The 27,419-nt window shown below is 40.5% G+C and overlaps 1 protein-coding gene, 1 non-coding gene and 1 pseudogene across 5 annotated transcripts in view; 2 read left to right on the forward strand and 1 right to left on the reverse strand.

Moving 5' to 3' along the window:
• Window positions 1–721: 721 nt before the first annotated feature.
• LOC128578343 (trifunctional enzyme subunit beta, mitochondrial-like) lies at window positions 722–2,740 on the forward strand (annotated as a pseudogene). The gene has a single exon (XR_008377705.1). The product of XR_008377705.1 is annotated as a trifunctional enzyme subunit beta, mitochondrial-like (transcript).
• Window positions 2,741–3,953: 1,213 nt separating this feature from the next.
• Window positions 3,954–27,419, forward strand: part of IGBP1 (immunoglobulin binding protein 1) — a 30,412-nt gene continuing 6,946 nt past the window's right edge. For 2 of the 3 annotated variants that reach the window (XM_053580936.1, XM_053580937.1), the window contains exons 1-6: window positions 3,954–4,140; window positions 4,326–4,740; window positions 5,111–5,404; window positions 11,997–12,192; window positions 14,071–14,150; window positions 15,050–15,162. In XM_053580936.1, the coding sequence (XP_053436911.1) occupies window positions 4,550–4,740; window positions 5,111–5,404; window positions 11,997–12,192; window positions 14,071–14,150; window positions 15,050–15,162 (874 nt within the window). In that variant the 5' untranslated portion in view covers window positions 3,954–4,140; window positions 4,326–4,549. The remainder of the gene's footprint in view (window positions 4,141–4,325; window positions 4,741–5,110; window positions 5,405–11,996; window positions 12,193–14,070; window positions 14,151–15,049; window positions 15,163–27,419) is intronic. The other variant, XM_053580935.1, reaches the window with a different exon arrangement.
• Window positions 22,479–22,607, reverse strand: LOC128578837 (small nucleolar RNA SNORA19). The gene has a single exon (XR_008377941.1). It is a non-coding gene; the product is annotated as a small nucleolar RNA SNORA19 (small nucleolar RNA).

The following is a 27,419-nucleotide window of genomic DNA, read 5'->3' on the forward strand; positions in this document are numbered from 1 at the left end:
GAAAATGGTTTACAAAATTCAGGACCAAATTCAGATACTGCATATTTTTCCCCTTAGGCAACAGCAAAAACATGTCCCTAATCAAAGAAAATGCAGAGAAACAAATTCTCTTCAGTCTCACAATTATTGAGTTTCCAAGGCTCCTCCACAAATATATCTTTGTCTTCTTGGTCTTCCTGGCCAGGGCTGACCCTGAAAGTTCAGTTTACTACAGTTGCTTAGAGGTGCCAGACAAACCAAGTAATTTGCCAGAATCTCACACTTCCTCAGCTTATAAAGCGGAGGTTGCAAGGGAGGTTTATTAGAATCACTTGGGAAGCTTTTTCAACCTACACTTATGGCCCCTCTCCTCTCTCTTGTGAAGCACTGTACTAGCTTGGGGTTTCATTCTGTCCCAAATAAAAGGTCTTTTCTATCTTTCTTAATACTGTCCATCTGAAGGTGATGGAGTAGAAGCAATTGAACTTGGTGGCTTTGTTACCAACTGGTTGGGCAAGTTAGCCTTTTCTGGTCTTAGTTTTCGCCTCTGATTTTTGAATTTCCTTTCCATCTTTGAAATTCTATAGCTGCATGTCATGTCTAAGAAGCCTTCTGAACTACTAGCATGGAATGACTTGTCATTTCTTGACTTTCCAACAGCCTATGCAGTATAACATATCACCTAATTATATACTGTCCTGTATTGCCCTCTAGTTGTTTTGACATGAAATTTTTTCTTGCTTTTCCCGGAGTGGGAGCGAGTGCGGACGTGAGCTAAGGTGAAACGATTTCAGAATGACTACTATCTTGACTTACACTTTAAAAAATCTTCCTAATGCATCAAAATGGACCCTCAGATTTCCTGTAAGAGGTCTGAGCTGTTCCTCCCAGCTTCGAGCTGCCCCAGCTGGCCAGACAAAATCAAAGAAGACCTTAGCCAAAGCCAATGTAAGGAATATAGTGGTGGTGGACGGTGTCCAGACTCCATTTTTGCTGTCAGGCACTTTGTACAAAGACCTAATGCCACATGATTTGGCTAGAGCAGCTCTAACGGGGCTGTTGCAGCAGACCAGTGTCCCAAAGGAAATTGTTGATTATATCATCTTTGGCACAGTTATTCAAGAAGTGAAAACAAGCAACATAGCTAGAGAGGGTGCCCTCGGAGCTGGCTTCTCTGACAAGACTCCCGCTCACACTGTAACCATGGCTTGTATCTCTGCCAACCAAGCCATGACCACAGGTGTTGGCTTGATTGCTTCTGGCCAGTGTGATGTGATTGTGGCAGGTGGTGTAGAGTTAATGTCTGATGTCCCTATTCGTCATTCAAGGAAAATGAGGAAAATGATGCTTGATCTCAATAAGGCCAAGACCCTGGGCCAGCGACTGTTTTTAATCTCTAAATTCAGACTGAATTTTCTCTCACCTGGGCTCCCTGCAGTGGCTGAATTATCTACCAGTGAGACCATGGGCCACTCTGCAGACCAACTGGCTGCTGCCTTCGCTGTTTCTCGCCTGGAACAGGATGAATATGCACTGCGCTCTCACAGTCTGGCCAAGAAGGCACAAGATGAAGGACTCCTTTCTGATATTATACCTGTCAGAGTGCCAGGAAAAGATACAGTTACCAAAGACAACGGCATCCGTCCTTCCTCACTGGAGCAGATGGCCAAATTAAAACCTGCATTCATCAAGCCCTATGGCACCGTGACAGCTGCAAATTCTTCTTTCCTGACTGATGGGGCATCTGCAGTGCTGATTATGGCAGAGGAAAAAGCTCTGGCCATGGGCTATAAACCGAAGGCTTATTTGAGGGATTTTGTGTATGTATCTCAGGATCCAAAAGATCAACTTTTACTTGGACCAACATATGCTACTCCAAAAGTTCTAGAAAAGGCAGGACTAACCATGAATGATATTGATGTTTTTGAATTTCATGAAGCTTTCTCAGGTCAAATTTTGGCTAATTTTAAAGCCATGGATTCTGATTGGTTTGAACAAAACTACATGGGTAGAAAAACCAAGGTTGGATTGCCTCCTTTGGAGAAGTTCAATAATTGGGTGGATCTTTGTCCCTGGGACACCTGTTTGGAGCCACTGGCTGTCGGTTGGTCATGGCAGCTGCCAACAGATTACGGAAGGAAGGAGGCCAGTATGGCTTAGTGGCTGCCTGTGCAGCCGGAGGGCAGGGCCATGCTATGATAGGGGAGGCTTATCCAAAATAATGGATCCAGAAGAGGTGACCTGAAGTTTCTGTGCAACACTTATACTAGGCAATGCCATTTCAATGCATTACTAAATGACATCTGTAGTTCCTAGCTCCTCTTAGGAAAACAGTTCTGTGGCCTTCTGTTGAATACTTTGCAAATTAAGCCTTGCCAGTATTCTAAGCTTTTCAATAATCACAGATTTCTGCTCTTTCAGGGATTTCTAAGTCACCAGAATCTCATACATATATGTGTAAATAGTTGGTTTTGGTCTCTATTATCAGTAAAGACTAAATGAGTGGTTGCAGTTAGGAAAGAGATTAGCTGAGTTTTGGAATCATCTTTGTAACTTTTGCATATTACACCTGTTCCTATCTGTGTCGTAAAGATCAGTGTTTTCTATAAGATACAAACCAATGTGCCTAAATTAACAATTATGGAAAAATTATTCAGAATCTAAATGTCACTGAAATCTATACTACATGTTTAGATACATAAATATCATGGTGGTCAACCTTAATAAAGTGGAGACGTATTGGAGAAAAAAAAAAAAGAAATTTTTTTCTTCTCAGCTATATGTAATTTAAAATAAATTTAGCTTAAAAGTTTATTTTCATGGGAAGGCAGTGTGTCTCCTATTTAACTTAAATCGTCTGAGACAACTCAAGGTGTGTCCTACGGTAATCAGTATACATTTATATGGATTTGTTCAAAGTAATGATGTCCCTTTTTTCAAAGCCCTGGAATTCTATTTTACATCAATGCTTTCCAGTAGAAATACAATGTGAGCCACAAATATAGTTTCAAATTTTCTAGTAGGCACATTTAAAAAGTGAAATGAGGCCAGGCATGGTGCCTCACACCTGTAATCCTAGCACTATAGGAGGCCTAGGCGGGCGGATTACCTGAGCTCACAGATTCGAGACCAGACTGAGCCAGAGGGAGACCTCATCTCTAAAAATAGCCGGGCGTTGTGGCAGGCCATAGTCCCAGCTACACGGAGGCTGAGGCAGGAGAATCACTTGGGCCCAAGAGTTTGCTGTTGCTGTGAGCTGTGACGCTACGGCACTCTACCGAGGGCGACAGAGTGAGACTTTGCCTCAAGGAAAAAAAAAAGTGAAATGAAATGAAATTAATTCTAGTAATATATTTAACCCAAATGTCCAAAATGTATATATGTCCAAAATAGTATCATTTCAACATGTGGTCAATGTAAAAGGTATTGAAATATTTTACATTCTTTTTTGTAATATCTTCACATTTGGGGGTGGTGTATTTTATATTTACAGCACATCTTAATTCAAAATAGCCACTTTTGGGTGCGCAGTAGCCAGATGTGGGTAGTGGCTACTTACTGAACAGCGCAGTTCCGCATCATTGGGATGCTTTCCAAACTAATGATTTATTTTTCTATTAAGATACTGACACCGAGCAATTAATAAGTTAATACTCATGCTAGCCAGAGGGGTGTGTAGATAAATCAGATTCATTTTGATAAGGGAGATTTGTAAATTATTAGCTATCATACAGTGAAGCAGGTGCTATAATAGAGATGCACAGGAGAAACCCTGCCTTCAGGCTGAGGGGCCCTGGGTGGGGAGGGGGGACTTAAGGAAGGTTGCACAAAGGAAGTAACATTTGATTTGGAAACTAGGTGGCACGAAGAGGCCAGCTGCGGAGTGATCAGAGTTGCAGGTTACCAAATTATCAGGACTAAGGACAGGGTGCCGGCAAAAAGGGACATTGGTGTGTGTGGGGAGGTGGGGTGACAAGAAGGGGAAGGGGGCAGGTGAGTACTGGCTAGAGGAACCCGAAGCTCCCTCTTATGGGTGGACGGAAGCCGGAGGGGGGCGCTACTTGCACGTCGCGCTGAAGCAACTAGACCAGAGAACCGGGGGAGCGGCGCAGCAGCTGGACCCTGCGGCTGCCGGGCCTGCTCTAGGAAGCGACTCGCGAGGTAAGGCGGGCGCCTGACTGGCTCCTAAAACGCACTGGCTCTCTCTAGGGCTCGCGGTCATTCTCTGAATTCCGCCTCACTATACCTGGGCCTCAGAGCCCACAAAACTCCCGGCCCAGTGTTGGCCACGGGAGCACATCGAAAAACTGTGCCTAGGGTTTTGCTTGTGTGTTTGTTTTTAACAGATGCCGATGGCTTGTAACGGGTTGCCTGGTAAAATGAGCCTATGGAAACAGTTGCCAGGGCTGGCAAACAGCTGCTCCCGGAAATCCTTCGATACTTTGGCAACAATGAAACTACAGGACTAATGCGACGCCCTTTCCGGTTTCGTTCGGGCTCGTAGATTCTTCTTTCCCAAGGTCGCCTTTGACCCCGGAAGTGAGGTCTTCCGGGTTCCTCCCTCCCCAAGATGGCAGCTGGTGAAGACGAGTTACTGCTACCCCGACTCCCCGACCTGTTCGAAACCGGCAGGCAGCTTCTGGATGAAGTGGAAGCAGCGACTGAACCCACCGGCTCCCGGATAGTCCAGGACAAGGTGTTCAAGGGACTGGACGTTCTCGAGAAGGCTGCTGAAATGTTATCGCAGCTCGACTTGTTCAGGTATGGAAGAGAGGGTAATAATGGCTGAGAACGAAATTAATAATGGGTACGAAGGGTGGAGCCATTGCTCCTGGAAGGAGGGGACCTTTATTACTAAGAACCTTTCGTTCCTGCCTCCCAGCGATATTGCATACATTCTCCACCCATCTTCCGAGATGATTGATGTCCCATGACTCTGCACCCTAGTGTCGGCCCACTGCATAGGCATTGAGTGTGATCGCTCAGCCACTTTTGTTGATGAAACTGGGGGTTGCCCCCCTTGCCGCCTCCCTTTGCCCCATTCCCAGCTCAGCCTTTCCCTCCCCCGCCTAGTAAGGGCCACAGTTTAAATGCCAACCAGGCTTTATGGCCTCCTCTTTGCTCCTTTCAGCCGAAATGAAGATTTGGAAGAGATTGCTTCCAGCGACCTGAAGTATCTGATGGTGCCAGCATTTCAAGGAGCTCTCACCATGAAACAAGTCAACCCCAGCAAACGTCTAGATCATTTGCAGCTGGCTCGAGAACACTTTATAAACTTCTTAACTCAGTGCCATTACTATCATGTGGCAGAGTTTGAGCTGCCCCAAAGCAAGAACAACGCAGCTGAAAATAACACTACTAGTTCGTCCATTGCCTATCCTAGCCTTGTTGCTATGGCATCTCAAAGACAGGCTAAAATAGAGAGGTGGGTCCATAGCTGTAATCTGAGGGCTGCTCCATGGCAGTGCTGTTGGGGAGTGTGTATGATATTTTGGTGGGGGTTGGGGGAACAGAATGGTGTATATCACTCTCTTGGACTCATTGAGCATAGGCCCTAGTGAGAACAAACTTTCTGGAGTTTTTCAAGACTCCTTTGCCTTTGTTCAGGTGATCATACCTACCCATCAGACCCCTATGACTTTGTGGTTTCCAGCAGCAGCAATGTAATTTACCAAAGTGTCTCTCAACCTTTTACACAGCATAGCTATGTTCATATGGTATCATGGGGGGAATATTTACGAAGAGCACAATATCTCAGAACTTCAGTCCATTTATGGGCCATTGATTGCGAAGCTCTGTTCAGAGTATTGGATCTGATCAGATATGTAACATCTTGAACTGATCTTAGTTCTGGCAAAGCTTCATTGTGTGACCTTGAAAAAGTTGCTTATTTTCTCAGAAAAAAATTTAATGAATGCTTGTGGTATCTAGGAACTATACTAGGCACTGGGTATACAAACTGTATGGATATTTTTGTGAGTGTGGGTTTCCTGCCTTGGAGCATAGAGTCTGGTGAGGAAAACAGGTGAGAAACAGAGTATCGTATAAAATGATGTTATAGAGAGATGCACAAGGTACTATGAGAGAAGACAGAAGAAGCACCTAACCAAAGAGGGAGCAGGAGAGGGGAGAAGGCTCCCCGGAGTAGACAACTCTGTGTGGAGTTGTTTAAAGATGAGTAGTAGTATCCAGAGGAAGAGGGAAGGAGGGCATTAGCCAGTGTAGGTAATGACATTAGTAAAGATACAGGGGCATTAAAGAAACAGTGCAGAAGTGGAGATGAGTGAGAAGGGAACAGCAACTATAAGCAGTCAGGTAATGCTAGCACACAAAGCGGGTGGTGGTGAGGGAGAAGGAATGATGCTAAAGAATGTTGTAGGGTCCAAACCAAGGAGAGCTTGGGATGCGAGGAAGTTGAAGGAGCAACCTTGTTGCAAAGAATTCACTGAGATGTTCGAATCCCTACTCTGCCACTTAATCAGTCTGTGATTTGAGGCAAGTTATTTAATCTCTCAGTACATTAATTTCCCCAGCTGTAAAATTCAGATAATAGATTCTTCCTCGTAAAATGGTTGTGAGGAAAGAGAAATACAGATAAAGCACTTAGCACAGTGTCTGACACAGTAAGTACTCACAGTTAACTTTTGTGATGTATTGACTCTAAGACTATGGGTTGTAGAGTCAGAGATCTGGGTTTGAATCCCAGCTTTACTTCCAAGCCATTGGACTTTTGGTGAGTTATTTAACCTGTCTGAACCTTAGGTTTCCTCAGATGTGGAATCTAAATAATAGTAGTACAGACAGTCCCTGACTTATGATGGTTTGACTTAAAATTTTTACTTTACAGTTGTGCGTTCAGTAGAACATCAATAAATTACATCAAATAGTCAATGCTTTATTATAAAATAGGCTTTGTAGTGACAATTTTGCCTAACTGTAGGCAAATGTAAATGTTCTGAGCATGTTTAAGGTAAGCTAAGCCAAGCAAAGCTACGAGGTTAAATAGGCCAGATGTAGTAAATGCATTTTCAATTTAACAATGAGTTCAACTTAAACAGTGGATTTATCAGGGCCATTAGGACATAACCCCATCATAAGTTGAGGCACATCTGTACATATCTCAGAGTTAAGAAGTATAAAAGTGAAAAAGCACATAAACAGCAAAGTATCTGGCGCACAGTATACTATAAATGTTAGCTTCTATTAGGTAGGCCATATTGAAGAGTTTTGGACGATAACTCTCTTCTGAAGAATTTAGTTTGTTTCTTTTTAAAGATGGCATGGTCACATTTTCATTTTAACTAGCATACTCTAACAGAAGTTAGGAAATAATGAGGGAGAATATTAGATCCAGTTAGGTCATAGAGGCTGCACTATTATAGTGTCAGTAGGATAAAGGATATATTTGTTTAGAAGGGATGAATCTATAGAAAACCTGGTGATCGACTGGTTATGGGAGGTGGAATAGAAGGAAGCAGCAAGGAAGATATTCAGGTTTCTGATGAAGGTGGATGGCAATGAAATTCATTGAGATGGAGAATAGAGGAGGAAAAGCAGGTAAGAGTGTAGGGAAGAATATGAAGTCAGTATTAAGACATGATGAGTTTAAGGTGCCAAAGAAAAATATATAGGAGGGAAAAGGGCAAGCATAAAACCTTGGGGCAAGGCGGCGCCTGTGGCTCAAGGAGTAGGGCGCCGGTCCCATATTCCAGAGGTGGCGGGTTCAAACCTAGCCCTGGCCAAAAACCAAAAAAAAAAAAGGAACCACTTTCAATTATTGGGCAGTGCCTGTGGCTCAAAGAGTAGGGCGCTGGTCCCATATGCCGGAGGTGGCGGGTTCAAACCCAGCCCCTGCCAAAAACCACAAAAAAAAAAAAAAAAAAAAACACCTTGGGGCAAGTTAAGGGAGAAGGGAGGGGAAGGAAGAGCAATCAAAGGTAAGAGACTCAACACAGTACAGATAGAAGTACTTACAGAAGCCCAGGGAGGAGAGCAAATATTACATTCTCTTTGAAGCCTCTCCCTACTTATCCTCCCTCCCAGATACTGTATCACTAAGTTCTTGTTACTTGTTACAGCATAACTATTTGTCAGTCTCTATACTTGGAACTCCTGGAAATCAGATACCTAGACTAATTGTATCTTAGTATCCTGATTGTATCATTGTATCCTTTGGTGCCCAACCCAGTAACTGTATCATAGTAGGTACTTGGAAGAGTCTTTGGGAGGGACAGATAGAGTGGTCATTAGAAAGATGGGACCAATATGTTGTAGCAGAAAAAGCTTGGACTTTGGGGTCAGACCTGGGGTGACCAATCCAATTCTACCACTTAATAGTTGGGGCATCATTTAGCCCCTTCTAGTTTCAACTTCCTCATCAGCTAACCTTACGTTAGCTTCCTACAAAGCGCTTTCATGTGTATTTTTCTATTTCATTCTCTTAACCCCATGAAATAGGCATTTTAATCCCCATTTTGCAGATAAGGACATGGGCTTTGAGAATTTACTTGCCCAGAGTTACATAGCTATTAAGTGGCCAGGCTAGGCTTCAAACTCAAGTCTTCAAATTCCCAGTTCTAGCACCTTTTCCATTATAGCATAGAAAAGCAAAGACTACTCAGATGTTTGAAAGAGTAGAAAATGAGTTGAGAGAAAGTGTTTCAATGACAGGACAAAGGCATGTGTAGAGTGAAAAATTACAGCTGTTAAATTCAGAGAAAATGATTGATAGTAAGGGCTAGAAGAATGTGGATGGGGACTAAATTAATAGCAAAAGTGGAATGGTAAAGACATTGCCTTGGAAATGCCTTGAAGTAGAGACAGGATTAGTGCTGTCCTCCTTAAGGGACAAGAGTAAAGGAGGAAGGGTGAAGCTACAGAGATTTTAAGGTAAAGAGATAGTTGAATTCTACCTTGGTAGCCATCTCATGAGCATCATGGTGGTATGGAACCTGCACAAAAGGTGAATATAAGGATGGCTGAGCAAGAGTGACCACTCAGCCATAGTTTAATAACAGGGATTTGTCATTGATCCATTTGACAGAAATTTGTAATTTCCTTAATGCTCTTTAGCAGCTTGGGAACAGAAAAAGGGAATGGTGAAAGTTGCCCGGGGTCACAAGGGTAGGGGATTCTAGGGTAATAGGGAGTGTTTTCAGTAATGGCCAACCATGGGGAGTCTAGAACAGTGACAAAGGTTTAGCATAGTGTTTTTCAGTCTGTTTCTTAGAGTTCTAAGGTTCCACTGCATTGTCTGGGTAGAGGGGATGTTGGAAACCCTCCTTTGATTTAACCAAGGAAGACTATATCTGTTTATTATCTGTGGGAGTTACATAAAAGCTTTCATTAGAAGAAAGGGTTCTTTTGCTAAGACAAAAAGTTTTGTTTTGTTTTGTTTTGTTTTGTAGGGACAGAGTCTCACTTTATGGCCCTCGGTAGAGTGCCGTGGCCTCACACAGCTCACAGTAACCTCCAACTCCTGGGCTTAAGCAATTCTCTTGCCTCAGCCTCCCAAGTAGCTGGGACTACAGGCACCTGCCACAACACCCGGCTACTTTTTGGTTGCAGTTTGGCCCGGGCCGGGTTTGAACCCGCCACCCTCGGCATATGGGGCCGGCGCCTTACCAACTGAGCCACAGGCGCCACCCAGACAAAAAGTTTTTAAAAAACATTGGTATAAAAGAACAGGTGTTGAAAAGCTAGAGATGTAAAAGATGATAAAGAGCAAAATTATAGAAGCAAAGAAATAGACAATGAAGGAGCAGAGAGTGTGGTTAGGCCATATGCATGCAGAGGATGGGAGAAGAAACAAAAGTCTTATTCAGGGGACCACTAGATGAACCCCCAGTTTACCCTGGATTATGGCCCTCATGTATTTTTTTTCCCTATGACTAAGGTGCATCCAGGAAAGTGGGGGATAAGAGTGAGACTGGGGTTAAACATTCTCAAGTAATACCTTAATGGCGTTCATAAACTACATAGTTAACCTTTGTAGTGTTTTACTCAGAAGGCTACCTATGGTGATGGTGTAACATTTTACCACTTGTTAGGTAAAATGAGCAGAAGAGCCTAAAATTTTTCATAATAAAGAGTGCTAATGTTTATAAAAGAGTGCATTCAAATCCCTGGTACCTTTCTATGGAATCACTGCATTGTCAAACAGCAAAGGAATTTTTAAATACAAATAAATTATGCATTCCCTGAAAAAAAAAAATGTTTTTCAGAGAGCAGTGATTCTTGACTTTTCATGGGTCATGAGTCCCTTTTACCTTTGATAACAAAATCTCTCCTCAGCCCTCCCACCCCAAAAAGAAGAAGAAGAAAAACATGCATATAGATAGAGTTCTATATAAAATTTGAGGGAGTTCATGGACCACCCTCTCCCACACTGAACTCTGGACTTTAGGTTAATACCTCTTGATTTGGGTGAACACAGGAGCATCTGATTTTGAAGGGTCTAGAGAAAGTATCTCCAGGAGGAGATATTTCAAGATAGTTCTCTTAGAAATCTTAGCATTTTTTCCTTGGCTCCTCTCTTTCCCTCAAACTCTTATATCCACTAAATCAGTAAATCCTATGTATTTTAAATACAGCCATATCTCCCTACCACTCCCTATTTCAGGTCACCATCTCTTACCTGAATTGTGGCAATATCCTCTTAAGTTTCTTTTCCTGTTTCCACCCTTGCCACACAGCCCACATACCACACAACCAGAGTGCCCCACCCCCGCAAAAATATCTTTTGTAACTCCATCCTGTTCGTGTCATATGTTCTATTCAAAAGCCTCCAGTGGCTTTCCCGTCTCTCAAAATACAATGGTATTTGATATTTTGGGTATCAAGTCCTACAGAATTATGCATATTACAGCCCTGGCTGTCTGGCCTCATTTCCTGTAACTGGCTTCATTCCATTTCAGCTATACTGGCCACTTTGTTATTTCTCAAAGGTGAGGCCAGGCATTCTCCCACCCGAGAGCCTTTGTGTTGCTCTTCACCCTTCAAACGCAATTCCAGATATCAGCATGTATTACTTCTTATTTTCTCAGTCTTTGTTCAAATCTCACTTCTTTAGGGAGGTCTCTTCTGACCATTTTGTATATAATAAATAGCACCCCTATTCTTACACTATCATTCTACCTACTTGACTTTTGCTATTTCATAGCACTTATCACCACCTGATAGATCATCTATTTGCTTTTGTCTTTCTCCCACTATAATGAAAGCTTCATGAGAACAAGGACTTTCTTTTATGTACTGCTATGTCTCCAGCACTGAGAAAAGTACCTGTCACACAATGGGTACTCTGTATAGATATTTGTCAGATGAGTGATATCTAGGTGACATACTAGAATGTATCCTGAAAAAAGGGTGGTTATGTGTCTTTAGATTATATAAGGATGAATCAGAATAGCTGGGAATGTTTTGCCCAGAAGAAAAGATGACAGTTTTAGGCTGCTTCACAAGGAATTTCTGCATAAGTGGCAGGTAAATGACCCCTAAGTTTCTGTGATTCTTTGAAGTTGTAACTCCAAAGTGCAAGTATTATGGGATGCACTGTATGATACTAAGCACCCACTCTAATAAGGGTTGATGTAATCAAATAACCAAGGCATTGTAATCCCTAAAGATGATGCAGGACTTAACAAGATTGGTTTAATTCTTTTTTGTTGTTGTTGCAGTTGTTTCAGCTGGCCCAGGTCAGGTTCGAACCCACCACCCTCCGTGTATGTGGCTGGTGCCGTAACCACTGTGCTACGGGTGCCAAGCCAAATTTGGTTTACTTCTATATTTTAATGGCTTCAAATGTATTTCTCAGCCCCTGCTAAGCCCTTCTTTGCCTTGTAGTCTGAGGGAACTGCCTGCTGGCAAGCTCTGGATTATAGGATCTATATTCTTCCCAAGGTGGAAATCAACATACTTACTATCTGATCGTTTGCAAAAATAAAATCTTATAGCCTTCTTTAGAAGGAATTCCTCTTTATTTGTAAGTTCACAGGTAATGCTTTTCTGTGGAACAGATACAGGCAGAAGAAGGAGGTGGAGCATAGATTGTCTACAATGAAATCTGCTATGGAAAGTGGTCAAGCAGATGATGAGTGTGTTCGTGAATATTATCTACTTCACCTTCGGAGGTGGATTGGTATCAGCATAGAAGAGATTGAGAGCATTGACCAGGAGATAAAGATCCTGAGAGAAAAAGATTCTTCAAAAGAGGTAAGCCTGGTCTCTTACCATATGCTCAAAAAGCTACCGTCAGAAATTTGGGTATTCTGTAGGAGAGTAATCCAATTAAAATCGTTTTAAGTCCCCGTAAAAATTATGGTTCTTATTAAAATAAACAAATCATTGTTCTTAAGATGGAGAAAGGCTGAAGGTTCACTAGGGTAGCTTTCTCTTTAGCTAATAGTATGGTCCCCCGTGCTTTATAATCTGTAATACACTTGTAGTCATTTGTAATTTGAGGACATACCATGGGGAATGGAAACTTCTGTAAATAATTGGTTTTGGCTGTGGAAAGTCATGGCTGCTGAAAGAAGTCATAGGGAGGTAAGCCTTTAAAATCTATGCTTGACTGTAATAAACTAAGGGGAAGAGGAATAGGATGGGAATGGAGAAGAAAGGTAGAACTAGAGGAAAGAGAAAAGAGTATAAAGAAGGTGAAATTAAAGACCAGTGAATATGCTTAGGTTGAAAGAGGAATTAGAATTTAACCTTATCACACTGTTGCACTCTTACACCTTTAGGTCACCTGAGTAGGAGACACAGCAAGGACATCTCCATGCACAGAATGTCCAGTATACTGGTGAAGAAAACCTGATATAACACAGAAAGCTGTGTGTCTGTCTTTGAAGATTATAGCCCTGTTCTGGAGCTGCTTCAAAAGTATAGGCTCTGCTGCCACTTGCTCTTTGGTTCAGGATACAACATGAATTAAATTGAACAGCTAGTCACGGGATTTATTTAAGTCCTCAGAGAAACCTTTTCCTAATTTGATTTGTACTAATTAGCCAAGAGCTCTTGCCTCAGGATAATATCAACACAATTCTTCATGTTAAAGGATCAAAGAATGAACAATTAATATTCTAAGGGCATAAGTCTCCTTGAGCCTAGATGAGTAGTTTTCAAGCATTTTGAAGCTGGACTCTTGTGGGCCCTACCCTGTCTCTTTTTTCTGTTTTGTTTTGTTCTTTGTTTTTTGTTTCTGCTGAGTAATGGCATTTTTTTAATTTAATTTTTAATTAGAATCATAACTATATACATATATGGAATACATTGTGGTGATATGATATACAATGTGGAATGCATAAATCAAACTGATTAATGTAACCATCACCTCACTTATTTTTTTGTGGTAAGACATTTAAAATTTATTCTTAGTTATTTTGAAATACACTCTTGCATTGTGCACTTTAGGTGAGATCCCAGCAAAATGTACTGTCCTCTGCTATTGGGATTGGCTCTAGAAGTGATGGAGCTAGAACCAAGTGGGCACCTTTCTTTGACCATCCTTTGTTTCAGTATGTCCCTAGAAAGCCAAGGTTCCTTGAAACACTTCTTTATATGGAAACTACTAACCCATCCTTCCCCCTTTCATTTAGGAACACAAAGCACCCTAGGGATTTTTCCATAATTAATAGCATAATTACATTGGGAGAGGTTTTAGAAGAAGGATCTTAATTCAGCTTTTCCACTGAAGGCCAGACTGAGGAAAGGGGCTTTACATTCAGCTCTAGAGAGTTAAATGGAACATGGAAGAGAGCTTTGGAATCATCTTTGGAGGGAGAATTTTAAAGCTAAGTAATTTTTTACTTGTGGTGACGTGATTTCTGGGAGAACTTTCTTCTCCTTTTGCAAGGTATTCAGGCCCCCTCAGAAAAGCTAACCAGCCTCCACTGTTAGTATTCTTTTGCTATATCTGATTTTTTTCCACAAAGAAGGCACAGTGAATGCTGCTGTATTCTAAGATACTGATAAATAGGAACTGAGTGAAGTTTGAATCCAAAGCTTTTGAAACACCTGAAGATTTAAATAGGTGCATTGTAGGGAGGGAAATATGATAAATGCACCTCTGATAATTAATTTCCTTTTCAGGCATCAACTTCTCACTCATCTCTTCAGGAGAGGCCTCCGATGAAACCCTTCATTCTCACTCGGAACATGGCTCAAGCCAAGTAGGTAGTACTAGAGTGTGCTTTACTTTCTACCCTTCAGTAGTTCAGTGGCAATGCATGACTAACATACAGAATGTGTGAATGTTGAAAAGTCATGGCTTCACCTGTGGACGCTGTTCTTTCATCAAAGGGATATATGTTATCTCTCCTGAAACAGACATTTCCTTTACAAACTTGAGCTTAAAAATAGGCTCAAAAGGAAACAAACAAACAAATAAAACAAAAGAAAGAAAGAATCTAATGGAAAATTATATGCTTTACAGGTTTTTTCCCCACTATTGCTACTCTTCCTGCCTTCAGCTGCAATTCTCAAAAGGACCTATTTGCTGTGATTTAATTCTGAGTTCTTGAGATGCTTTTCTATAGGGTGGCAGGAGAATCTTTTTCTTTTCTGTACTTTTAAGGGCCACCAACTATAAACACTCATTTCACAGTGTCCTGCTCTGTGGGGCATTGGCTTCTGGGATTGCTTATTGGGAGATGATGATCCTAGCCTATTTATCGTCTCATGAAAGATGTATACTTTAATGCTCCTTTCTGGATGCCTTGTTTTTTAACATATCCTCACATGAGTTTGTACAACTCCTCAGATGATGGTTAGGTAGGGGAACGAGGCTAAAGCAGAAACAGGCTTTGTCATTAAAGAGAAGAGGCTTCTTGAGCGTAGGAGGGAGGGTGATTGGCAAGTTCTCACCTAATGTGCACAATGTGAGGCTGTTCAGCATGCCCCCTGGGTGAAGGGCTCAACTACAACTTGAACTTTACCTTAGAAACAAAAACAATGTAACCTAAACATTTATACCCTGATGTTAATCTGAAATTAAAAAAAAAAAAAAAGAAGAGGCTTCTGAATAGTGCTATTTTTTCTTAGTTTTCTAAATGCAATGTGTTTTTTGCAGAGTATTTGGAGCTGGTTATCCAAGTCTGGCATCCATGACAGTGAGTGACTGGTATGATCAGCATCGGAAATATGGAGCATTACCGGATCAGGGAATAGCCAAAGCAACATCAGGTATGAAGAGGTGGGAAGGAAATAGTAGTTCTACTGCTCTTCTACTCCCTAGCAATTAATAATTCTGACCAAATGTTGCTCTCCTTTAGGAGCAGAAATAATCTGAACAAAGATTCTGAATGCAGTATTATGTTTATTATTAAGATAAATAGCAGATGATCATGGAATGATGGGAGTAGTAGCAGCTTAGTTTTTTAATCTCTCCAAGTATCATGATGTAAAAATAGCAGCTATACAGCAAGACCAAGCATCCATGGAAGCAGTTCTACTTCTAGTAATGGCAAAGTAGGCTGTATCAGGCCAACCCTCATACAAATAATAATTAAAGGGCGGTGCCTGTGGCTCAAAGGGTTAGGACGCCGGCCCCATATGCTGGAGGTGGCGGGTTCAAACCCAGCCCCAGCCAAAAACTGCAAAAAATAATAATAATTAAAACTGAGCATGGACGGCGCCTGTGGCTCAGTCGGTAAGGCGCCGGCCCCATATACCGAGGGTGGCGAGTTCAAACCCGGCCCCGGCCAAACTGCAACCAAAAAATAGCCGGGCATTGTGGCGGGCGCGTGTAGTCCCAGCTACTCGGGAGGCTGAGGCAAGAGAATCGCTTAAGCCCAGGAGTTGGAGGTTGCTGTGAGCTGTGTGAGGCCACGGCACTCTGCCGAGGGCCATAAAATGAGACTCTGTCTCTACAAAAAAATAAATTAATTAATTAAATAAAATCATAAAAAAAAAAAAACTGAGCAAAACGTTTTTTAGAGACTACCCAAAGGTGCTAGAGAGCAAGCAAAAGCAAGTGTAAACTGAAGGGGAGTCAACACATAGGAGGAAATGGTACTTGGAATTCCTTGAGGCAGGGACTTTGACTTTTTTTTTTTTTTTTAGAGGCAGAGTCTCACTATGTCGCCCTGGCGTCACAGCCCAAAGCAACCTCAAACTCTTGGGCTTAAGCAATTCTCTTGCCTCAGCCTCCCAAGTAGCTGGGACTAAAGGTGCCCACCACAACGCCCGGCTATTTTATGTTGCAATTATTTAGCTGTTGTTTAGCTGGCTTGAGTTGGGTTCAAACCCGCCACCTTCAGTGTATGTGGCTGGCGCTGTAACCACTGTGCTATAGGCACCGAGTCAACTTATTGTATTCTTAATGTCCAACTTGGTCATTGGATCATAGTAGGTACTTGGAGGTGTTTTGGAAAGGAAAGATGGATAGGAGTGTGGTCATCCGAAAGATGGAAGCAGTATGGTATAGCAGAAAAAGCATGGACAGACCTGGGGTAACCAATCCAACTCCTACCATTTAATAGATGGAGCATTATTGTCTGGGCATAGTGGCTCACACCTTAATCCTAGTACTCTGGGAGGCTGAGGCAGGTGGATAGCCTGAGCCAGAGCGAGACCCCCACCTCTAAATATAGCCAGGCATTGTAGCAGGTGCCTGTAGTCCAGCTACAAGGGAGGCTGAAGCAAGAGGATTGCTTGAGTCCAAGAGTTTGAGGTTGCTGTGAGCTATGATGCCATGGCACTCTACTGAGGGTGACAAAGTAAAACACTATCTCAAAAAAAAAAAAAAAATGGATTGAGCATTATCTGTTAACCTCATCTGAGCCTCAGTTTCCTTATCTCATGTATTATCTCACTGGATCCTCTTAACAACCCCGGAAAGCAGACCTTTATATCTTCATTTTAAGGTGAGGAAGTAGTTGCTGGAAACTGACTAACCCATAGCTAGAAAGTGACCAGTCTAGTGGCGGTGCCTGTGGCTCAAAGGAGTAGGGTGCCAGCCCCATATGCCAGAGGTGGCGGGTTCAAGCCCAGCCCTGGCCAAAAATTGCAAAAAAAAGAAAAAAGAAATATTTTGGGCGGCGCCTGTGGCTCAAGGAGTAGGGCGCCGGTCCCATATGCCAGAGGTGGTGGGTTCAAACCCAGCCCCAGCCAAAAAAAAAAAAAAAAAGAAAGTGACCAGTCTAATGTTTAAATTCAGATTCTCAAATTCCCAGTTTCAGCAATATTTCTACTATAGCAGGGGAAAGAGATGAGGGATATTTTGAAAAGGTTTCCCTTTTTTTTATAGCATTTCAGCTGTGGGCAGGCTGCAGTTGTTGTTATTGTGAGGTAGCTAAAACTTGGGCAGAAACTTGCAGTTTTATTGGTTGAGAAATGAGAGAACTGAGTTTGTGGTGAGTATAGTAACTGAAAGGTGAGAAAGGATGTCCCAGAAAGAAGACAACCATAGAAGAAAAGCCCTAATTCTGTATATAAACCCTGCTGAAACCTCTGGCTATGTATGTATACACAGAATGGACTCCAAGCATTTCAGCCAAGGCTAAGATAACTAAATGGAGAATTCAGTTGTTGCCCAGTGAAAGGGAGATGTAGTTTGGTTTTAGACAGATTAATTGCCTGCTAAAATGAAAGATCAGTACTCTTTAGAGGAATGAAACAATTCAGAATCTCTACAGTATATCATTTATAATGTGTAGGAAGGATTTAATCCTAAACTACTAGACCTAAAAAAAAAAACGGAAAATGTGACTCATAACTCAAGAGGTAAGCCAATCAATGAATACCAAACCGAAGAAACTCAGATGTTGGAATTAGCAAACAAAGACTTTAAAGCAGCTATTATTTCGATGTGCAACGACAGAGAGGAAAAATATACTTGTAATGAATGAAAAGATAAGAAATCGAAACTGTACAGAAAAAAATTCTGGAACTGAAAAATACAGTGTCTAAAAATTAAAAATCATTAGATGAGCTTAAGAGCATTGTAAACGAAAGAAGAAAAAGTGTCATTTAACTCGAACATCAATCGATATTATCTGATCTGAAAAACAAAGATTGGGATATAGTAAACCGTAACTCAGTGATACATGGAATAATGTGAAAACGCCTACTGTACATGCAATTGGATATCAGTAGAAGAGAAGAAAGAAAGTGATGGGAAAAATTTGAAGAAATGGTTTGCTGAAGATTTCCCCAAATCTGTGAAACACAAATTTATAGTTTCAGAAATCTCAGCAAACCCTGAGCAGGTTAAATGCAAAAAATAAAAAAAGTCACATATAGGCGCAGATAGTCAGCCTGCTGAAAACCAGAGAAAAAGAAAATGTTGAAAGCAGCTAGAGATAAAGTACACATTACGTGTAGGAGAACAAAGATATGTTAGAATCTTTGGGAACAGTAGGAGCCAAAGATAGTGAAACATCTTTAAAGGGGGGAATGCTGATAATCTATAATTTTGTGCCCAGTGAAAATATTCATAAAATTGAAGGTGAAATTAAGACATTTTCAGATAAGTGAAAGCCAAAAGAATTCTTCATCAGAATATTGGCATTAGGGAAATGCTGAAGGAAATTCATTAGGCTGAAGGGAATGACATCAAATAGAAGCTTAGATATTCAAGGAGAGAAGAACAGCAGAAATGGTAGCTATGTGGATAAATACAAAAGACTATCTCCCTCTACCCACCCACCTAATTTTTAAAACTATATAGCTTCTTTTTTTTTTTGGTTGCAGTTTTTGGCAGGGGCTGGGTTTGAACCCAGCACCTCTGGCATATGGGGCCGGCGCCCTACTCGTTGAGCCATAGGCACCGCCCTAAAACTATATAGCTTCTTAAAGCAAAAATTATACTGTCTTGTGGGATTAGACAGTGTAATAGATATAATAAATATGATAGCTAAAGCAAAAAGGACAGAGTAAATGGAATTACTTTGTGAGATTCTATTTTAGGTGAACTGGTGCATATTAACTATTGTGCAACAAATTACTCTAAAACTTAGCAGCTTAAAATAGTAAACATATTATATCACATGGTTTCTGAAGGCAAAAAATCCAGGAGCAATTTAACTGGATGGTTCTGGCTCAGGGTTTTTCATGAGGTTACAGTTAAGCTGTCAGCAGGGGCCACAGTCTTCTGGAAGCTTTACAAGAACTGAAGGATCTGTTGCCAGGCTTATTGATGTGGCTGATGGCAGGAGGCCTCAGCACGTGGGTCTGTCCATAGGGTTGCTCACGATAGCTTCCTTTCCCCAGAGTGAATGATTTGAGAGGAAATGACCCAAGATCAAAAGCCTCAGTATCTTTTTTTTTTTTTTTTTTTTGAGATAGAGTCTCACTTTGTCACCCTCGGTAGAGTGCGTAGAGTGCTGTGCCATAGCTCACAGCAACCTCGAACTCCTGGACTCAAGTGATTTTCTTGCCTCAGCCTCCCAAGTAGCTGAGACTACAGGTGCCTGCCACAGTGCCTGGCTATTTTTAGAGACAGGGTCTTGCTTTTGCTCAGGCTGGTCTCCAACCCGTGAGCTCAGGCAGTCCACCCGCCTCGGCCTCCTAAAGTGCTAGGATTACAGGCATGAGCCACTGTGCCCAGCCCCAAAGCCTCAGTATCTTTTATAACCTAATGTTGGAAGTGACATACTGTGACTTCTGCATATTCTATTGTCACATAGACCAGCCCTAATATGTGTATGGGAGAATACATAAAAGTATGAATACCAGAAGGCAAGGATCAGTGTGTACCATCTTCAAGGGTACCTACCACATGGAAAATTAAAGATGGATATTGTATTTCCTAAAGCAACCTCTTGAAAAAATCATGCATCAAGAGAATGAAAAGATAAGCCACAGGCTGGAAGAAAGTATTTGCAAAAGACACATGTGACAAAGGATTATTGTCCAAATATACAAAGAATTCTTAAAATTCAAAAATAAGAAAAGGAACAGCTTGACCAGAAAATGAGCCAGAGATCTTAACAGATAACTCAGATAAGCATATGAAAGCAGATAGCAAATAAGCATATGAAAAGATGTTCCATATTATATGTCATCAAGACAATGCAGATTAGAACAGTGAGATGTGCCTATTAGAATGGCCAAATCCAGAACACTTTAAATGTAAATGGAATAAACCTTCAAATTAGAAATCAGGAATCGATTATAAGCGCAGTCTGCATGCTGTCTAGAAGAGATGCATTTTAAATATAAAACTTGGATTGTTTGAAAAGAAAAAGATTGAGAAAGATACAGGTTGAGCACCACAAATCTGAAAATCCAAAATGCTCCAAAATCCAAAACTTTTTTGAACGCTGACATGACCCTAAAAGGAAATGCTTGTTGGACCATTTTGGATTTCAGATTTTTGGATTTGGGATGCTCAACCAATATGTATATAATGCAGATATTCCAAAATCTGAAAAAAAAAAAAAAAAAAAGATTTATGGTCTCAAATATTTTGGATGAGGGTTACTCAACATGTACCGTGCTAATAGTAAGCATAAGAAAGCTACAGTAGCTATAGTAATAACAGTAAAAGGTGTTTTATAATAGATATAGTACTATCAGATAAAAAGTATTCAAGACAAAAGGTTTTACTGAAGATTTTAAAAGGGCATCTTTTTAATTGTCCCTTTCTATTATCAATAATTAAAGAAAAAGGCAATTTAACAGAATTAAATGGAGAAATAGACAAATCTATAATTATAGTTACAAGTTTTAATACCTCTCTTTCAGTAATTGATAGAATTACTAAACAAAAACTCAGTAAGGACACAAAAGATCTGGTTGACACTGTCAGTCATCTTAACCTATTAGACATTTATAGAATAACTTTATCTAACAACTGCAAAATATAGGCATATGTCAGAGATATTGCAGGTTTACTTCCAGACCACCATAATAAAGAGACTTACAATAAAGTGAGTCTTACTTTTTAGTTTCCCCGTGCATGTAAAAGTTATATTTACACTATACTGTACAATAGCATTGTGTCTAAAACAATGATGTACATAACCTTAATTCAAAACTATTGCTAACAATGCTAATGATCAGTGAGTTGTAGTCTTTTTACTGGGAGTGGGTTTTGCCTCAGTGTTGGCTAATGACTAATCAGGCTGGTAGTCGCTGAAGGTTGGATTGGCTGCAGCCATTTCTTAGAATAAGGAACAATGAAGTTTGCCAAATCAATTCACTCTTCCTTTCACAAAATATTTCTCTGTACTGCACAATGCTGTTTGATAACATTTATCCGCAGTAGAACTTCTTTCGAAATTGGAGTCAATCCTTTTAAAGCCTGCTGCTGCTTTATTATCAACTAAGTTTATTTAATTTAAATCTTTTGTTGTCATTTCAACAATATTAACAGCATCTTCACCAGGAGTAAATTCTGTCACAAGAAACCACTCCAGGTTTACAAGCCTATAATCATGGCACTTTGGGATACTGAGATGGGAGGATTGCTTGAGGCCTGGAGTTCAAGACCAACCTGAGCAAGAGTGAGACCCTGTCTCTACAAAAAAATAGAAGAAATTAGGCATGGTGGTGTGTACCTGTAGTCCCAACTTGTCAGGACGCTGAGGCAGGAGGATCATTTGAGCCCAGGAGCTTGAGATTGCAGTGAGCTGTGATGATGCCACTGCACTCTAGCCCAAGCAACAGAGAGTGTATGACCCCGTCTCAAAAAAAGAAAGAAAAAACAAGGAACTACTTCCTTTGCTCATCCATAAGAAGCAACTCCTCATCCATTCAGGATTATCAGGATATTGGAGCAATTCAGTCACATCCTCAGGTTTCACTTCTAATTCTAGTTCTCTTGTGATTTTTACCACGTCTGCAGTTAATTCCTCCACTAAAGTCTTGAGCCCTTCAAAGTTATTGGTGGAAAGTTGAAATCCACTTCTTTCAAGCTCCTATTAATATTGATATTCTCTCATCACATGAATCGCAAATGTTCTTAGTGTAGAATGGTGAATCCTTTCTAGAAAATTTTTGATATACTTTGCTCAGATCCATCAGAGAAATCACCATCTATGGCAGCTATAGCCTTAAAGTTGAAATTACTCCTTGATCAATGGGCTGCAGAGTGAATATTGTATTATCAGGCATGAAAACAATATTCATCTCCTTATGCATCTGAGTTCTTAGGTGACCATGTGCATCATTAATGAGTAGTAATATTTTGAAAGGAATCTCTTTTTTGTTATATTACGGCATAGAAAACACAGGGTTAATAAGAGCCACTACTTTCTTAGCACTTTTTATATGCAATGTCTTGACAGTCATGGCAAGCAGAATTCATGCCCATCTTATTCTAAGAAAAAAAAAACTGAAGCTCAGAGAATCAGAGCATTGCTGAAGCTGGAATTAGAATTCCAGGTTATCAACTCCAAAGTCTGCTCTGAACCATCATACATGGATTATACTACCCCTCAAACATATCTTTTAAAATTCTAGTTTCCCAAAACAAAAAACCTAAATGGTCACATCTTCTGTAGATAAAGACCTGTTATTTACCTAATACATTTAATCACTTTATCTATAAAGTTTCTTGTCTGAAGGAGACTGGTAGCATTACTATTTATAGTTATATTGCTGAGTAACCTTCAACTATTTGTATAGCACACAAGAAATAACACTACTCACATATAAAGAAAACAGGTCAATGAAATGTGCACTGAAAAGAATCTTTGTTTTATTCTAAGCAGTAGGTCTCAAACGTGGGCTTAAAACTTAGTCAACCGGGGTGGCGCCTATGGCTCAGTGAGTAGGGTGCCGGCCCCATATGCCGAGGGTGGCGGGTTCAAACCCAGCCCCAGCCAAACTGCAACAAAAAAATAGCCAGGCGTTGTGGCGGGCGCCTGTAGTCCCAGCTGCTTGGGAGGCTGAGGCAAGAGAATCGCGTAAGCCCAAGTGTTAGAGGTTGCTGTGAGCCATGTGACGCCACGGCACTCTACCTGAGGATAGTACAGTGAGACTCTGTCTCTACAAAAAAATAAATAAATAAAAAAAAAAAAAAACTTAGTCAACCATGCTGTAAACAGATGTGCTGTCATCCAGGCTTTATTCTTCCATTGACAGACCACAGGCAGAATAGATTTAGCATAATTCTTTTTTGCAGTTTTTGGCCGAGGCTGGGTTTGAACCCGCCACTCCGGCATACGGGGCTGGCGCCCTACTCCTTTGAGCCACAAGCACTGCCCTAGCATAATTCTTAATAGCCCTCAGATTTTTCAGAATGGTAAATGAGCATTAGCTTCAACTTAAAGTCACCTTTAAGTGACCTTTGAAGCTTTAAAGCTAGGCACTATTATTATCTAGCAATGAAAGTCCTAGATGACATCTTTTTCCAATATAAGAGTGTTTTATCTACATTGAAAATCTGTTAAAAAAAAAAAAGAAAGAAAATCTGTTTAATGTAGCCACTTTCATCAGGTATCTTAGCTAAATCTCAGCTAGCTTCAGACTTCTGCAGCTTCCTGTCCTAGAATTGAACAGTTAGAGGCTTGCTCTGGATTAGGCTTTGGCTTAAAGCAATGTTATGGCTGTTTTTTTGTTTGTTTGTTTGTTTGTTTTTCTCTTATTCAGACCACTTAAACTTTATCAGCAATAAGACTATTTTGCTCTCTTATCATTTGTGTGTTCACTGGATTAGGACTTTCAGTTTCCTTCAAGAACTTTTCCTTTGCATTCACAACTTACCTAACAATAGCAATATCAAAGATCACAAAACAATAAGACCACATAACCACAAAAGGTAAAATAATGAAAAAGTTTAGACTATCATGAGAATTACCAGGGACACATTTGTGATCCCATGCTATTGGAAAAACAGCACTAATGGACTTGCTAGATACAGAGTTGCCACAAACCTTCAATGTGTAAAATACACAATATCTCTGAAGCACAGTAAAGTGAAACAGAATAAAACAAGGTATGTCTTCACCTTCTTTTCAAATGGTCCATGGTACATTCACCAGGATAGACCATGTACCAGGTCATCAAATAAATCTTAATTGTTCAGAATTGAAATCACACTGAATATGTTCTCAGACCACACAGAATTAAGTTAGAAATCAGTAACATACCTAGAATATCCCCAAATGTTTGAAAATTAAACAACACACTTCCAAATAACCTATGGGGGGAAAAGAAATCCCAAGGAAAATTAGAAAATACTTTCAAATGGGAGTAAGTTCAAGAACTCTTATTTTATAGCATAGCGACTATAATTGATGATAAAATATATTCTTGAAAAATGCAAAGATAGTTGATATTAAATGTTCTTACTACAAAAATGTTAAGTATATGAGGTAATAGATTTGTTGATTGGCTAGATTTAACTATGCCACAATGTGCATATACTTCTAAACATGTATACAATACAGACAATTTTATCTGTTAATTTAAAAATAAATAAAGTACTTTGTATTGAATGATAATGAAATTTTGATATGGCATCAAAATTTGTGGGATACAACTCAAGCAGTGCTAAGAGGGAAATATGTATAACTTTCAACACTTATGTTAGAAGAAAGGAAGGTAAAAATCAGTTTCCTAAGGTTCTACCTTAAGTTGGAAGGGAAAAAGACAAAACAAACCCAAAGTTAATAGATGAAATCAAAGTAAAAACAATGGGAGAACTATGGTGGTGGTGGTGGCAGTGATGCACAGAAGTGGACATATGTACACCCCCAGATTTAGCACTTTCACTCCTCATTTATACCTAACAGTAATGAGACTCTCCACAAAAGACCTGAACAAGATTGTTCATAGTGGCATTAGTTGTAATACTCCACACTGGACACTATTTAAACTCCTGTAAGTATTAGAATGGATAAATAATTTTTTTGTTTTTTTTTTAGTTTTTGGCCGGGGTTGGGTTTGAACCCACCACCTCTGGCATATGGGACTGGCACCCTACCCCTTTGAGACACAGGCGCCACCCTGGATAAATAAATTTTGGTATATTCATACAGTGGAGTGCTACATAGCAATAATTTAAACTATAATTCTTCAGCAATAAATGAGTAACAAAAATAGCTGAATCTTGCAAGCCTAATTATAGTGAAAAAAGGCAGACACAAAAGAGTGTATACTGTACAATTCCATTCATACAAAGTTCAAAAACAGGTGAAACTCGTATGTGCTGGTTAACAGCCAATAGGTATTCACCATTGGTGGGGGATCATGAATGGAATTGGACCTGATGGGGCTTCTTAAGGATTAGAAATGTTTCATATCTTGATGTGGGTCCAGGTTACATTGTGTTCAATATGTGAAAATCCATCAAGCTATACTTATGTTTGTGTACTTTTATACATGTATGTTATACTTCAATAAAAATGCAACCAAAATTGTGGAAAGTGTTTACAGTGAAAATAGGTGATAGTGTATCCTTATGAACTCCAAATAAAAATGGACAAGGTCAAATCATCCAGAGCCATAAGGTCCGCAGGTTATTGGCATCTGTGCAGGAAAATGGAGTTGACAGACCATCTGAAAGACCTGACAGAATTCCACAACAGCATATTCACTAAAAAGTATAGCAATCCAGTGTAAGGACAGCAACTTAAAGTGGGTGGGATTTTACCTTCTAATAAAAACTGAGTGAGTTCAAGGGACTGTGGGCAGAATGTCTAAAAGGATGGAGCAGTCTAGTCCTTTATAAACTCTTGAAACTGATCCTCCAGATCTCCATTCGAGGACAGAGTCCCACACTGAGGAGAAATTACTGGGAGTAGAATCGAAATTAAGCCAAACAAGAACAATAGAGAAGATCCAGGTAAAAGTGGGAGAGAGGCCAAAACCAGGAACTCTTATCAAGCAAGTTGTCATATTTCTTTAACTTACATCAAAACTAGAGAAAGATTGCCTATTGGAGTCAAAAAAAGCTACCCCCAAACCATGCTTCTTTTTAAAGGTTTGAGAAAACTTACTTCACATAAAACAGAACAACAGATTGTGGTGATGATTGTATAACTCGGAATATACTAAAAACCACTGAACTGTATACTTCGAGTGAATTTTAGTATGCGAAATATAGCTCAAAGCTAAAAAAATGAACATAAACCTATCAGAGTAAAGTCCCATACAAAATTATTATGGGAGGGAAAGAGTATCAAAAGCACTCCAGAAAGACATGCTCAGAAACCAGAATAAATCTGAAAGATAATATTTTAAAATGAATTGGGAGATGGTCAGAAAATAATATAGAACACAGAAGAAAATATAAATCAGAATTAGAAAAATTCAGAAATGTGATGACAGCTAGGGGAACATGAAAAAGAATTACTTCAGAAATGAAAGCTAAAGCAGTAGGAAATAAGAATAAGTGAGTACAGACCAGGCATAGTGGCTCACACCTATGGGAGATCAAGGTAGGAGGATCCCTTAAGTTCAAGAGTTCAAGAATAGCCTGACCAAGAGTGAGATCCAGTCTTCTAAAAACAAAAATTAGCCCGGTGGTGTAGTAGGCATCTGTAATCCCAGCTACTTAGGAGGCTGAGGCAGGAGGATAGCTTGAGCCCAGGAGTTTGAGGTTGCTGTGACCTGGGCTGATGCCATGGTACTCTAGCCTGGGCAACAGAGCAAGACTCTGTCTCAAAAATAAATAAAAAAAGTGAATACAACAGAAAATACCTTGCTAATATAAAATGAAGGAAAACTTTTAAGATCAGAAACAAATAGGATTCGAGAAAAAGTGACAAATTTGCTAAAAATAGCAAATAAGAGTCTGTATGTGGATAACAGGATTATGAGAAGAAAATCAAAGCAAGGAAATAGAATAAATGCTAAAAAGCTAGTATTAAGGACATTCTTGGAATTTAAAAGAGAGGATTTCTCTTGGTATTGGATGTGACATGGCCACAGGCAGTCACAGTGCTGCTGTGTTCAGGGCACAGATGCTCGGAGTGGCTATGGACCTAGGGTGCTGGGCTGTGCTTGTTGGTGAACTGTGATGCCTGTGATCTGGGCACAAGTTTAGCCACTTAGGCCCTAGTGGACACACTGTGCCACCAAACGAAGAACTGTGACTGAGCTCCTTCCCAGTAGCTTGGTCCTGGGACAAGGATATAGCTGTGATTAATATCCTGGGAGTCAGGGCCCAGTACTGAGAAGAAGGTATGTTCTGAAGTCAACAGGGCACCATGGCAGTTGAGGTACCAGGAGAGAGGGCATTGCATAGTGGTGACTCAGCAGTGGCCCAGGCACTGTGATGCCAGGTGCAGTGGCACAAAGGGCCCAGAATGGTGGGGCACAGCTGTGGCATGGACTTCAGGGGGCGGGGAGTGTGCAATATTGCCTTCATTCCTTAAGCAGGTGGGGTGCCTCAGCAGCTCAGACTTTAGAGGGCTGGGCCGCATCCAGGGAGGTGAGGTGCTACAGCTGTTTGGCACAGAGGGCAAGCTGTACAGATTAGCCAACACTGTGTTTTCCTGAGGGGCCAGGATCCAGGCTCTATGTGACCTGGAGCAGCAAGGTCACAG

Source organism: Nycticebus coucang, chromosome X (assembly GCF_027406575.1).
Source record: "Nycticebus coucang isolate mNycCou1 chromosome X, mNycCou1.pri, whole genome shotgun sequence".
NCBI lineage: Eukaryota > Metazoa > Chordata > Mammalia > Primates > Lorisidae > Nycticebus > Nycticebus coucang.